The following is a 15,498-nucleotide window of genomic DNA, read 5'->3' on the forward strand; positions in this document are numbered from 1 at the left end:
TTGGGTATGCTCCAAAATTCCATGCACGAAAAACAAAATCCTATAAAGCACCACCTTATTCCTCATACCTTACTACAAAGATTTCCACAAATGCAACACTTCAAATTAAAACAATACAAGGAATATGCACAATATTAAATAAATTGTAATATCCCGATTTGAGAAAATGCCCCAAATTTGAATTTTTTGTCCTAGTAACAGACCGGTAGACTTGAACCTTGTTCCTACATGACCCAATCAATTCGATCAGGCACTTTGACCAAGGTTGATTGATGTTGACCAAATGGGCCCCAAGTTTAATTTTCTACTGTGGGAGAAATTTCGTGTTGACGGAGATACCATAGAAAAACTACTTGTCAACACGAGTTCATAAACTAGTAACACGCGAAAATTGTTGCTGGGATTGCAAAGTTATGGTTAAAAGAGTTTTAAGGACATAGTCATTTAACAATTAGTTCCCACATACTTAAATGTTGTAATATTTTATTATTAAATTTTTATTATTTTTTGGGTAAATTAAAACCCATAACCCGGTTACACAATTTGTATTATATATTAAATATTATTTTAGTAATATTTTATTATCTATTTTGTCTCTTCCTTATATATCTAATTATTTTATTTAATCTTTCCCACCCCAACTTTTGCTACCTTCCACCACCTTCTCCCCATCATGCACGAAAGAAAGAACCAGCAACCACCATTTCACCATTTTCACCGTCGACCATGGCACCCAAATTCCTTTTTAAAATAGCTTTCAAATTTTGACCGCCCATTAAAAATTATTTATACCAAATTGAAACCCATACTACCAGGAACCTAACCACGTTTGCCAGAATGCCATGAAAACCAATGGAGGTTGCATTTTCCGATTGCCGTCTTCCAATGAGTATGACATCGAACGGGTGGTCCTTTCCCACAAATTTGGACCCCCTAAGTCCATTTCCAAGCTCGGATTGGCTCGAAACTCGCTCATTCAGGAGAAATGAGAAAACCCATTTTGGCGGCAATGCTCCAGCAGTATTCTGGCCACCTCCAGCGGTATTCTGGCCACCTCCAACGGCGGTTGGACCAATTGAAGTTATATTCTTGATGCTCTCATCATAAGCTTCAATTTGATACCTAGGATGTGAGTTATATTTGAGTATTTGGGAGGTTGCTGTTGATGGAGCTAGGATTTGTATTTATGTTACAATTGGATAGGAATTAGATAGATCTTTGGCCAATTTTCTTTACAATTATATTCCTAATGATTGTTAGGAGCTAAAAGAATTATTAATTTAAATTAATTGTCAAGATGCTGAAAAACCCTAAATTTTGAGTTTAGGCCAATTGAGTTCACTTTGTATCATATCCAATTGGGTAGACAATATTAGTAATTCTTGCCTCATGGAATGAAATTGAGACTTTAGAATCTTAGTTGTGTTTTCATATGTTTTTATGGAAGTCTAAGTAACATTTTTGTAATATTTTAGACATGCAACACTGAGCTAGCATGTGTGTTATGTTTATTTATTATGTAACTTTATTTATTGTGTTTGATTAGGATTATTGTATGAAATTTAGGGCTAGCATGTATGTAGATTGATAGATATATAAATATATATAGATATAATGAAAACATGAATATATATGTATATATATTTGTTAAAAAATTATGTGTATATATATTTAGATGTGTGCGAACATGTATAAAATATATATATGTATATACACATATATAATTGCATATGAATATACAAATGTGTGTGAACACATGTGATCATATATATTTATATGTGTGTATATGAGTATATATATATATATATATATATATATATATTTATTTATTCATATATATTTTTGTATATATGTATATATGTATGAGCATGCATATATTGGTTAACAAGATTGTCCTTATATGTATATGATTATATGTATATGTGAATATATCTATATATATACATGAATGCAAATAGATGAGTGTATATATATATATACTTGTGTACATATAGATGTATATATATTTCGTTTTATTTAAAATTATGAAAAATATTATGTATTTTTTTAAAAATAATTAATTTATGAAAATTATTGTTAAATTTTACCGTATAAATTTTATGTGATTTAAATATATTTGAGGCATGAAAATTATATCTATGGTTTTAAAGAAACTATTGTGTCAAATTATAGTGAGATTAATTGTTATATTCTATTATTAAATTTATTATAAAAATAAAATATGTTTATGTGCATTTATTTTTGTGTGAAACTTATGTGATTTAATATGATTTTTCATAAATTAATTATAAGAATTTAAGAAGAGTAATAATTTTTAGTATATAAAATATATTTTTGTATTTGAATATTTGTAAAATTGAAATTATTTTGGTAATAAATAATTTTATAAAATCGTTGGATCTATTCAGTTGTTTAAACAAGAAATATGGGATTGGATCTATGCAGTTGTTTAAATAAGAAATATGGGATTTTATGGATCTAGCAAAGGTGTACAAATTCGATTTTATTTATCAAATTTCTATATTTAAAACATTATAAAATTTTATAATTTTTAAGATGCACCATACAGTACAGGTGTTCTATACTGTATAGTTAATTAGAGCACAAGTATATAAGATTTTCTTACGGTAGCCATGGACCTGAGGGTAGATAAGTAAAATGCATAGTGAGCATCAGCCACCCCCTTCCATGGCCAGGATCATTGTTATTACCATTGGCGTTTTTGGGATGCCAAGGCAACCGTTTGTAGGTTCTCTCTTTAAACTCCCTGTTAGAGGTACTTTGGACGGTGAGTACCGATTGACACCACTGGTATATAATGTGGTGGGTCAGGTTATGATTTTAGATGCACCACACAATACCTGTGTTCTGTACCGTATCTATTGTTAGCGCGCAAGTATATAGGGTCTTGCTGTGGGAGCTACAAACCAGAGAATTGGCGAGTATTATACAGTAAGCATCTATCGTTCCCCTCCATGGCTAGGATGATTGTTGTAGCATCGGTGCCATTGCGATGCTAAGGCGACCGTCTACAAGTTCTCTCTTTAATCTCCCTGTCAAATAAAATTCGAGACGCTGGGTACTGTCTGGTACCACCAGTATATCATATGGTGCATCAAGTATTTTTTCATATATACCTATAAATATATATATATATATATATAGTTATGTTATGTTACTTTATGCTTGTATGTACCACACCGTACGAGACAATAATCCAATGTGGTTCATGAATAGCTTAGCCTCATAACTATGTTGACTACGAGTCTGAGGGCCGGACGGCCAATATGGGCAACCACCCCCGTACTATATTAGTAGCAAAGTACTGACGATAATTAATATCATGGATCCTGTAGCATGTTATATGGTATCGTATATACCTCCGATACAAGTGTGCATATTTCGTAATACATTTATTAATTTTAAAATAGTATCTTATCTTATGTTACCTCATCTGTTCATGACTTGATTTCCTAATATTATACTTATTTGCCTTTATCGTTATTACTATTATTAATATTATTATTGTTATTAATATTGTTATCATTATTATTGTTATTACTATTTGTTTATTTATTTATTTATTATTATTATCATTATTAGTGGTTGTTATTATTATTATTATTGTTATTATTACTATTATCATCACCATCATTAATATTGTTATTGTTTTAATTGTTGGTGTTATTGTATTTATTATTACTATTCATAATGATTATTTTTCTTGTTATTTCCATTAATTTATTATTACTATTCATAATGATTATTTTTCTTGTTATTTCCATTATTTATTATTATTATTATTATTATTGTTGTTATTATTATTATCATTATTATTATTGCTGTTACAATTTTTATTATTGGTATTTTGTGATTATTATTATGATTATTAACATGGTTGTTATTATTATTATTATTACTATTATTATTATTATTTATTCATTAATATTATTATTATTTTTATTGTTATTATTATCGTTTATTAGTATTGTTATTATTACTATTATATTATTACTGTTGTTGTTGTTGTTGTTGTTGTTATTATAGGATAGCCTTTGGGCAAGTATCATAGCCTATGGACAATAACGATAGCCATCGTGTGACAGTCCAGACCACCCGCATGAGATATTATCCTTTTTGGGTCTAGGGAATCCTCTTACAACCCAGCCCTCAAGGTTTTAGAATGCGTCTACAAGGGAAAGGTATCCACACGCTTATAAACCATGCTTCGTTCTCCTTTTCAACCGATGTGGGATCTCACACGTCAAATAAGTATGGAAGCCTTCAGGCAAGTAGGTTAGTCTTCGGGCAAATGTGGTAGCCTTCGGACAAGTTGTGCTATTATTATTATTGATATTACTATTATTCTTCTTGTTTTATTACCCTCCCATCTATATTATGGATAGATACATTTGTAAAACAATATGAAATATAGTACAGCACTAAATGGGTGGTGTGTACGAAAGTGGATATTTAAAGTATTTCTTGTTTATTAAATTATTTCTACTATATATGTTTTTATATTTTTATCGAAGTGTTGCCAATTGTGGAATTTTCTATAGTAAGGAGCAAGGGATAAAGTGGTATGATATAGGAGTACGTTTTTGTTCAGGTAATTGTTGGGTCATGCTCTACTCTTAGGAGAGATGCTGTCGGCTTTTCCGTAAGATGGACAAGTAGGGTTCCCCCTGATATTAGAGTTTATCTAGTGTTTCGAGAAGGGATCTTGAATGGGTTCTAATATAAATAATAATCATCTAACATAGTATACAAGGTGCACTATGGTTTACAACAAGTACAAAGTTTAATACAACACAGAGAGATAAGAAAGAAATATTACAAGAAAAGAGAGAAAAGGGAAAAAGGATCTTCTTGGAATTCAACAATGGACCAAAAAACTCGAACTCGTCCCCGGATGGTCAATGCCTACTAACACCCGAGCCTAGGAGAACGGATTTAAAAATAAAAAAATAATGAGATGCTAATTATTCTAGTGAGTGACTCAACCACTACATAAAATATGACATAATAAAGTAAAAACAAATAACGATAAATAAATAAATATTTAATATTTTCACTCAAAACCCTCACCATTATATTTAGTTTGAAAAGTTTTCCTTTTGAAAACTATTTTTACAAAACTCATCATTTTTATATCCGAAAAATCAAGGAAATAAATAAATAATATACAAATAATTGAAAATTAAAATTAAAATTCAAAATAATTTGATGATAAATTATTAAATTTAGAATAAAATATTATAAGGTAACACAAAATCATAAATAAAATTTTTATTAGAAAATTTTAGTATAAAAACAAAATTAACATAATATATAAAAATACTTGTCAACTTCAAGCCCATAGCTACTACTGGATGGTCATACATACATGCATGTACAGAAAACCAATACTGTATAGTGTATCTAAAATTATAAAAATTTGCAATAGCATAATTACCAAAATTTACTAAATTACCACTTCTTTAGCACGTTTTTCTAAACCCATAAAATTCCACAGTTTCTTTTTCATCATCATCATAAATCCAACAATTTAAATAATTCAATTTTTACCACAATAAATCCAAATTCATAAATATTTAAATACGCATATATTTTTATGGACAACAAATTAATACGATTATTTTTCTTAAATCTGTAAAATTGATTTATGCAAAAATTACATTAAATCACATATAAGTTAATTTCACATAAATACAATTTAAAACTTAACAATAAGATTTAACAATAAATATATATAAATAATTTCTTTAAAACCATATGATCAATTTTATATAACAAATATATTTAAATCGCATAAAATGGCATAATAAATTAAATAACAGTTTTCTTAAATTTTAACACGTATATAATATTTTTTAGAATTTTTAAATAAAACAAAAAAAAATTTATATATATATATATACAATGACATGAAAATAATTTAGGAAAGGAACCACTCAACTCACACACATGGATCACTCGAGATCCTTCACAGAATCAATCCCATAGTTCACATGGGTGCCTGAAATATCAACAGCACAAGGATTACACATGGTTTACCTGGGGGAACTAATACAAACTTTGTCTAAAATATACAAGTTATATACCAAAACAAAGCTTGTCACGCAAGGATTATAGATCGGGTCATTTCTCTCGGAGACCGAATTTGTTATGTCAGGGATTTAATCGGGAAGCTCGGGAACTAACTATCCTTGAATATCCCAATATATCAAGATTTGGACAAAATGGACTTGGAATTTGGGTTTAGGGAGGTAAGAATAAGGGGAAAGGATCAGTGGTCATGTTAGAAACATGCTAGAACTAAGGATTCCGTTGAGTCGATGTTGTTGCCAGTAAACCTCGCCGGTATAGGCGCTCCGACGGCCACTAGTTGTGAAAATTTATCTTAGGTAGGTCGGAGGGTGGGTAACACGGTGGTAAGGGCAGTATAACAAATGGGTGGTTGGATTGAGAGAAATGAGCAGATGAAGAGGGTGGTGCTGTCGTTGAAAATCACTTCAATCCCAGCATGTCGTTGGCCCATTGGCTGTAAAACTTGGTCGGTCGATCGATCGATCTCCGAACAATCGACATGGAGGGTATGATATGTGCACACAATGTGGCTGAAACATAGTGAATTGGTTATGGCCGGTTTCTCTCTTCTCTCTCCTCTTTCTCCCTCCTCCTTTTCTCCCTTCTCTTATAGCCCAAATAGCCAGTAAAACCACCTTGTGGGTGCCAGTTTGCCCTCACTAGATTGGTTAATGATGGGCACTGTGCACACTTTTTTCATACACACAGGGATTGGTATACGGTAAATGTAGTATTGAAAAAACTTCGCAGATTCATAACTTTTTAACCAAATGTTCAAATTAACTGTTCGGCTAGTTTATGAACTCATATTGATGAGTACTTTACAACCATGTACAGGTCAAACCAAATTTTACAAGAATAAAAAGTCAAACATGATACTATTTGGATAGTCCAGACCATGACTTATTTTGCTTATAACTTTCGAACCACAGCTTCATTTTTCAGTGTTGTACTAATCCATGAACTTAGGTCGATGCATGCTTCGTAACGATCCCTCAGTTAATATGAAACTCCATCCACAATAAAAAGTCAACATGACCCCACTAAATCAACTCGATTAACTCTGTCAAGCTTGATCAATGCCCAAAAAATTCCAGTTTACTTCAGGATAGGGTGTTACACTGTGTGTGCATATATAATTATGTAAAAAGAATATATATATATATATATATTTATATATATGTGTGTAAATGATAGGGTTCAAGCCCCAAAGGTCCTTGCATGAACACTAGCTAGTGCTGATGTCATTGAGCGGCTACTACATCATACTAGCTTAACCCAATAGATAAAAACAAACTAACAACTTCACATCCAAAAACAAGTCTTAAGTTACAGATCAACATTTGAAAGGAAAATAAAATTACATCTCGAGAAGAAAAGACAAGGTCCCAGTTAGAAGTACTAGTCATTAAATACAAGAATTAATGCCTACAACAAGATACTGCACAAGCTAACATACTGAACATTGCCTCTAAACTGCTACCACTTACTAATCCCTCACTCGAAGTGCGCTGACAGCTAAGTACTCAGTCACCTGGAGTGAAGGAAGTAATATAGATGGGTAAGCATAAAGAAGGAAGTAATATAGATGGGTAAGCATAAAACTAAACGGGTTGTAACACCCAACAAAAATAATATAAATAATATAATATAATGCAGTTTGCAATATACCACTGAATTTATAAAAGAATCAAAAGCTAATCATATGTCAATTTAAAATCTCGCAAAACAGACAAACTCTCACACCGGCAATTTGATATAAAGTTCAAAATGCTGGCTGTACAAATGCAACCTCAAAGATCAAAATGATACTAATCATGGAATAACCCTAATAGAAATTGTTTTACAAAAGCTTGGAATCATGGTTAACATAAAAGCACTAAGCCATCATCAGATGTAAAGAACAGATCAATACATGTAAAGCACGCAAATAACTATAGACAATATCATATTCACATCATTTCTACTATTTGGCTGAAAACTCAACGCCCAAGCAGGAGGCAGCAGGCCGAGCAAGCTCCAGACCAAACACATCAGTACCATATCATCATTATTAGCATCATCTCCAGTACTTTGGCGGACTACTAAACCTCCAAGTAGGAGGAACAACTAGGTCAAGCAAGCTCTAGGCCAATACTAATAATTCAAACCACATCTCATTACCGTAAGAATGGGACCATTGATGCCATAAAAATCAATGAAATCTTAAAACTTAACGGTAAATCAATCCAAATCCTATAAATCATAAAAATCAATCCTTTACTTTTAAACTACCAAAGAGGAAAAGTATCAAGATGCTATAAATAACTCATTTTCCAAATCCGAAAAGGGTAAGTCATTTTTGACGACCTCAAAACTCGTCAATAAATTCAAGCTCTATTTCAAAACCAAAGTGGGAGTTCAAACCATAGCCTCAAAAGCAAAGGAAATTCACGTTCACGATATCTAGTAATGTTTGGAAACTTTGAAAATCAGTAGTACACAAAATAAAGTCATAACATGGCAAAACAATACGACCATAAACAAATAATCAAGCTATTCAACATCGAGTTCACAATGTATGGAGAACATGTATTCAAAAAGTGTAGCTCTATTGGGTAAAACAGTGAGCAATTAATGTACATTATAACCTTGTGACCGAAATCAATATGCATTTTAAATACCGCGAATGCTTGGAAATTTGAAATGATAATAATCTAATGTATGTTGCTTAAATAAAAATGTTTCAAGTCAGTAAAAACGTAAGATTATAATGCTACTCAAATACAGTACCACACGCAACTTGCTTTAGGAAATGCTAGCTTTCTCAATATAACCATACCAAATAATAGCAAGTAATATAATATACTTTAATCTTGTAAATCATTTCATATGCATAGGAAAATTCTTGTTTTATGATATGTTCAAGAATTTACATATGGTATAATGTAACCAAAAAAAAAAAAAAAAAAAAAAACAATTCGAAAAATTCTTCAGTGGGGGAGATTGATCGTTTATACATAATAGCTGTAAAAAAGGAGCATGTACCAATACACACACACATATATATGTGCATACACATCTATATATATATATATAGAGAGAGAGAGAGAGAGAGAGAGAGAGATAAGGTAAAAGCTTAATAAAAGTACCACTAACTAAACTTGCAGCACCTACATCGAGTCTACCAAGGAGTAAACATCTTATCATTTAAAATGTTGCTATTCTTAAAAAGTAGTAGTTATAGCCTCAAAAACAATCGCCTTTACAAGGTGGTTCGGCATTGGTGTAGGCAAAAATTATCTTAAGGTTAAAAAATTAAATTCCTACCTCAACTATAATATTGGTTATTTCATAACATCTACTTTGTTCTTATGATTTTTAGTTTTATATTTTATGTTACTTGAATCAAATTTATTCACTTTTGTGTTTATATATTATTTGGTATAATATATTAATTAACACACACAAATTTTTTCAAACAGAAGGTTCCTAAAGCATGAATTCAATATTAATTCAAGCTAAACTTTTTCAGCTTCTAAATGTCATATAAAACACTTTACCCTACTCAACTGCTCATCGGATCAGACGGCGTTGTCGCCTTTTTCAGCTTCTGAATTGTTGGCCATTTCCGATAGTTTCGCACTTTCTTCATTTATGGAGGGAGTCTCTAAATTCACATTAGACTCTAGTAATGTTTTTAGGTTTCTTGAATCATCAAATTTTGGAGGTGGATCACGGCCTTCTTGTTCTGTGATCTCAGTGGAATTCTCTGGTTGTGAATCCTGTGAATTTTATTAACAAAGAGAAAGAAACAAAAATTTTCTAAGTATAATAAATTTTTGAGGTCCTAGGGAATCTTCTTCAATTTTTTAATCAAATTCTGTACAATTAAATTGCATAGTCAAATTGACAAAACCAATGCAAAAGTAAATATATGTACATACATATATATATATATATATATAAATAGACATATGAAACCCAATTGAGAATTCTAGAAAAGTCGTGAAATTTTAATGTCTGTTACATAGGATTAATTAAAAATTTGAAGATTATTCAAAGACTTGATCACCATAACCAAAAAAAAATTTGAAAAAATAAAGAAAACACTTTCTCTTCTAGTAAATTTAAATCCTTAGCACTAAGGAAATGGAACATTTGACTGTATAACAACTACAAGATTTGGAAGCATTTTTAGAGTAGGCATTGAATAACAAAAAGAAACTGGAATTATTTTGTTTAAAAATTATAATCCAGGATAATGACAACTGCTCGTCACTGCTTGCCTGAGCAGTAAGGATTAATGGTCTACGTACGCCACACCAACGTTCTATGTGCAGCGCTTAAGAGTCGTGGAAGCACCATCAAAACAGCATCTATACCACCACTCCTCGATGATGTTATCCAGTTGTAGTTTGGGTTAAATGGCTGAGGTATTGATTTGGCTAAATGGTGCCGTATAGATTTTTAGGTTTTATAATTAATTTTCTAACAAATTAATTCCAAGAAGTTAAAATTAAAAATTTAAAAATTCAATTTTGAAGGTGACGTGAACTGCACTAGTCCTTTTTTATTTGTGTCAAAAATAAATAAAAAAATATGGACTAAATATAATATTTTAAAAGTAAAAGATATCAAATATTAAATAAATAAAAATTATAGCTCCAAACAAAATTATATGATTTTGGAGGACATTAATATGCAATTTGCTCATTTTAATTATTCCATAAAATTATTAGAATTTTTAAAATATTAATTTCAGTTAAATCTTTAAAATTTGCTTTTTTTGGAAAAAAAATCTTTTATAGTTTATTTACTGAAAATAATTCGTTGAAAAAAATTGATAAACTCAACAAATTTTTGTATGAAAAATGAAATAAAAGACAGCAACAGTCGACAGACATTAGAGTTTATCGTGTAAAATACCTAACAAATAATAATATTTATAATAATTATAATAATTTAATACCAAATTGCAGAATAATATTTATATACCAGGGAGTACACGTGGCAATAAAATAATAAAACAGGCTAATTAATGTACCGAAAATGTAATGCTCACAGTTCCTCGAGGACAGCCATCCTGGATTTTTATTTTGTTTTATTTTATTTTTGGGAATTTTCATTACTTATTTTTAACGTTCTTTTTTTTTTTTTTCTTTTTTTTGGAAAACCATTTTTAATGTTCCTTGTTTAGGTGCTCGTTATTAACCGACCAAACAAAATAATAAGGAAATAATATATATATATATATATACGAAAATTCTATAATAAAGACGGTCTGCATGAGTACCGCAATATTAATGACGATTTTTTATAGTATTAATGATGGTTTCTTAGAAAATTGTCACCAATGTTATAAATCATCACCAATACTGTAATCCGCATTAAAACCGTCTGCAACACAGGCAGACTGTATATATATATATATATATAGATATATGTATATATAAAATTTTAAAAGGCAATATGGTGATTTTTAAAATTTTGTGGGCACAGTGAGCAAATAAGCAATAATTTAAGAGAGCACATTATTTTTTTTCCAAACCAAAAAAAAAAAAAAAAGGAAAATTTTTTAAAGCATAAATAAAATATCATACCTTATCTCTTCTCCGAGTTTTGTAAGAAAATAAAATATGGAGGATGAGTCCTATGAAGCCCACGAAGAAGATGAAGATCTCGATGATCACGAAGAAGGGCAGTAAAAGGCAGAGAAAGCATATACAAATATAATAACAAGCGTAGTCATTGAAATATACGAAACTGAGATGGAGAATGCAAAACAAGAAAGACACGCTGACGAAGACGCAAGAAGCAATGGCAAATGCATTGGAAGGTCCAAAGACCGCATAAATGCCTGTCATAAACGCAACCACCATGACTATCATGGCCACTATGATGAGCTTGAATGCGAGCAAGAAATATGACGAGTCCTTTGTCCGATCTTTTTTGAGTGCCAAGAACAAATGGATGAATACAGCACAGCTAGAAAGCGCCATGGCTATTGCATCCGATATAAGGAATGCCTTGAATGCTGCATTTTCGCTCAGAACTGCACTTCCAGCAGCGCGTGGTTGTGAGCCTTCGTTGCTTGGCAGGTTATCACCGCCGCTCACATAACCACCTGGTAAAGTAAAACCAGCTGCGAATGTCACAGTAGCAATAAGGGCAGCCACTACTAGAGTCGATTCTTTGTCCAACTTTTCCATAGCTGGCCTTTTATCATCATTGAACGTCTGCAATATTTGATCAAAATTATATATACAAGTACAGTTATTCAGTAAATATATATGGTTTCTCAGCCTAAAAATTAATGATTCGGTTTGCAATTTAATTACTCTTTGAACCACAAAAATTCTCATTCACATTGCCCCATAAGTTATTGTTTTCTTGGCTGTTTAGTTGAATCATGCATTTCCATTTGACTAATTTGATATAGCTAATTACCATACAAAACTCATAATTTTTTTTTTTTTTGGGGAAATTGTTATATATTCTATTTAATTTAAATTTTGTTTTTATGTATTTGACTATTTTGTTTGTATTGATCGGAGAAAATTTCATTATCGGACTAAATTGATAAAATAATAATAATAAATAATAAATAAATAAATAAAGTTTTTGTAGTTTGGAAAGGAAAACGCAAAACGTGTCATGATATTAGTCACACATATACCATCTAACATACATACCTTTTTCCAAATCTTGAAAGCATTTTTGGTTTCTTCTTTAAATTCTATAAAATTGCTACCAAAGTATTCGATATTTCGACGGTCTCTTTTTGTGATCTTGTCGAAATCGTTGGCAGTTGTGTGGTCATCATGATAAAATTTCTCATTGACCATTAATGATTGACAACAACCTGGAGACCATGATATAATTTCTTTTATAAACGAACGACAAATTTCGGGATCAGCTATTACTTGAAGTGGTATCTGACCATTTTCGTCTTGGATGCCTGCTGCAAATGGATCGCATTCTAACAACATTGTAATTGCACGTTTTCTTCCCAGGTTTGCAGCATAATGTAATGGAACCCAACGTTTTTCATCATCTGCTACTCTGCATAACTCTTTCCTTCTTTCCAGAATAACATCGATTTCTAAAACAATTAAATACATGAAATTAAAAATCATATGAAACTAAATCTTAAACATATGTATAAATAATCTTAAATATATATATATATATACCATAAAAATCGGATATTACTGCCTCATGCAGAATAGTTTTGCCATCGTAGCCACCATAACAAGTAGATGTTGTCTGTGCATCTATGTTTTGCAACCCATTTTCTACCACACAAACAAGTCCTGCCTTGACAGCTAGGTACAGAGGAGTCTCGCCTGCTTCATTACGATCATACATGACCTCACTGTGATCTTCTTTACACAAAATCTCTGCCAATTCACGATGTTTCAACCACTGACCTGTGTATTTGTCAAGCTTAAGCCCCATTAATATTGACTCATGCAACGCTGTGTTTCCGGCGTTATTCTTCATCCTCAACAACATCTGCTTGCTGACCCCACAGAAACCGCTTTCACTGTCTACATGATGATCAACACTACTACCAATATTACTTTTCGCACATTGATCAATAAGTAGTTTCACGGCAGACACATCCCCGTATTTTGCTGCTATGTGCAGTGGATTTTCTCCGATTCGGTTCTGTTGCGTCAACAATGTTGGCCGCATCTCAAGGATCTTTTCCAGAAAGTTGGCTGACTTTGTTTCAGGATCAATGTCTTCTTCGGTATGATTAAGTGCAGGAATGTCTTCTTCGGTATGATTATATTCAGGAAACATCTTAGACGGTGTGTCTATCCAACTTGTTTGATTAAGTGCACGAAACATCTTAAACAGTATCTTGAACCCAATGTTCTTTGATTGTGGTTTTTCAGCAGGTAATAATCTGTTTTTGAAATGGATATGGAGGACTGTATTCCCACCTCGAGTCATTAAGCGGTGAAGACGATCTTTATGTTGTTCAAATTCAGAAACTTGGCCCCTGGCTGCTGCCTCGTACTGCTTACGATCTATGCTGATGATACCATCTGTTTGTTGGGGGACTTGGGGCGGAATATTGAAACTCTGCGAATCCATTCTCTTGTCTATGGTGCAAAGCTTACAAATTAATTCCATAGGCGAATAAACCTTTTCCCTCTTTTGTGCAATTAGATAGACAAGCGAGAAATCTACACCAGAAAATAGGGGGGATTTAGGGCCTGTTTGGACAGAAAACAGTGGGTATGGAAATCAACCCGAGAAAATGGTTCTTGAAATGATGAATAAACGATATTTCTATGAAACTAAAAAGTACTAGAAAAATAAAACTACCATACATTTGTCTGGTTGGGTCTAGTTATCTTGTATCGAGCATGGAAAAGGTCAGGGACTCACTAGATTAGGTAGGAACCTCCATACAAGCAGTTCGCCCACAAAATAAACAAATAAATAAATAAATTCTTTTATTGTTTTTCCTGTGTCTGAAGTTATAAAACAACTTGTTTTTATGGATTGCTGAAAACACAAATTTCTACACTAACATTAATTTTTCAAGCATTGCCTAAAGTTTGTTAAGGAACAAAATAACTTGAGAGAGCATATTATATGAAATAGCATTTGTATTTGATATTTATACATTTAAAAATAGATATTTTATATATATTTTATTTGGGGTCCAACATTCTAAGTCTAATCCATTAGAGTTTTTTTTTTTTTTTTAATTTATTTCTTTACTTAAATTTATAAAAAAAGATAACTTTAGAAACCTTACAGGTGTTTAGTTTTTCAATTTTATAACACACAAATCATTGACGATACAATTTTTTAGAGATTACAAAGAATTTTTAAAAAAGTTTTTTGTATACTAATTTTAGAGAGTAGTAATACATTTTTTTATCTAAATATTTCTGTGTTTTCTCCTTCTTTATTTTTTGTGTTTTCTTCGTGGTCAAAAAATAATACCATTTTACATACGTTTAATTTGTAAAATATAATAAATGTTTTATTTTAATGAAAATTAAAATATTGCAATATCTTATTTTACATATAATATTATTTCGTATAACTTGATTGGCTAAATCCCTAAAATTTATGCCTGGCTTTGCCTCTGAAAGTGTTTACAATTAAGTTCATGAGCAGAATAATCTGAAATTTCAAACATGTATAAAGTGTTTTTCTTTCCTAAAAAAGAATTCTTTGGTGCTACATTGGAATTAGCTGGGGAGTTCACAACTTCATTATACACATAATTGATTGAGCTCATGTTCTAACAATACATATAAATGGCCATTCGGCCTTGAAATTTTAGAGACGAAAAGAAAAAAAAAATCAACGTTGCTACTAAGACAATGATCGGTATATTTATTATTTTTCCCTTATCTTCGTGTCAAAAGGAAGGGAGAAAAAAAATGGTAG

The 15,498-nt window shown here is 31.2% G+C and overlaps 1 protein-coding gene across 4 annotated transcripts; it reads right to left on the reverse strand.

Moving 5' to 3' along the window:
• Nucleotides 1-7,379: 7,379 nt before the first annotated feature.
• Nucleotides 7,380-14,686, reverse strand: LOC125423334 (ankyrin repeat-containing protein At5g02620). Of its 4 annotated transcripts, none has more exons than XM_060815264.1 (6): nucleotides 13,269-14,686; nucleotides 13,016-13,177; nucleotides 12,768-12,937; nucleotides 11,676-12,311; nucleotides 9,636-9,857; nucleotides 7,380-7,627 (listed from the first exon to the last, which is right to left on the reverse strand). In XM_060815264.1, exons 1-5 carry the CDS (start codon nucleotides 14,218-14,220, stop codon nucleotides 9,657-9,659), a joined length of 2,121 nt encoding a protein of 706 aa, XP_060671247.1. In that variant the 5' UTR covers nucleotides 14,221-14,686; the 3' UTR covers nucleotides 7,380-7,627; nucleotides 9,636-9,656. The 4 variants fall into 4 exon arrangements, with proteins under 4 accessions (XP_060671247.1, XP_060671245.1, XP_060671244.1 ...); XM_060815262.1 differs by having other exon boundaries at nucleotides 12,768-13,177; nucleotides 13,269-14,273; nucleotides 14,421-14,685; XM_060815261.1 differs by having other exon boundaries at nucleotides 12,768-13,177; nucleotides 13,269-14,303; nucleotides 14,421-14,685.
• Between the last annotated feature and the right edge of the window lie 812 nt (nucleotides 14,687-15,498).

This window comes from Ziziphus jujuba, chromosome 3 (assembly GCF_031755915.1).
Source record: "Ziziphus jujuba cultivar Dongzao chromosome 3, ASM3175591v1".
In the NCBI taxonomy this organism is placed as follows: Eukaryota; Viridiplantae; Streptophyta; class Magnoliopsida; order Rosales; family Rhamnaceae; genus Ziziphus; species Ziziphus jujuba.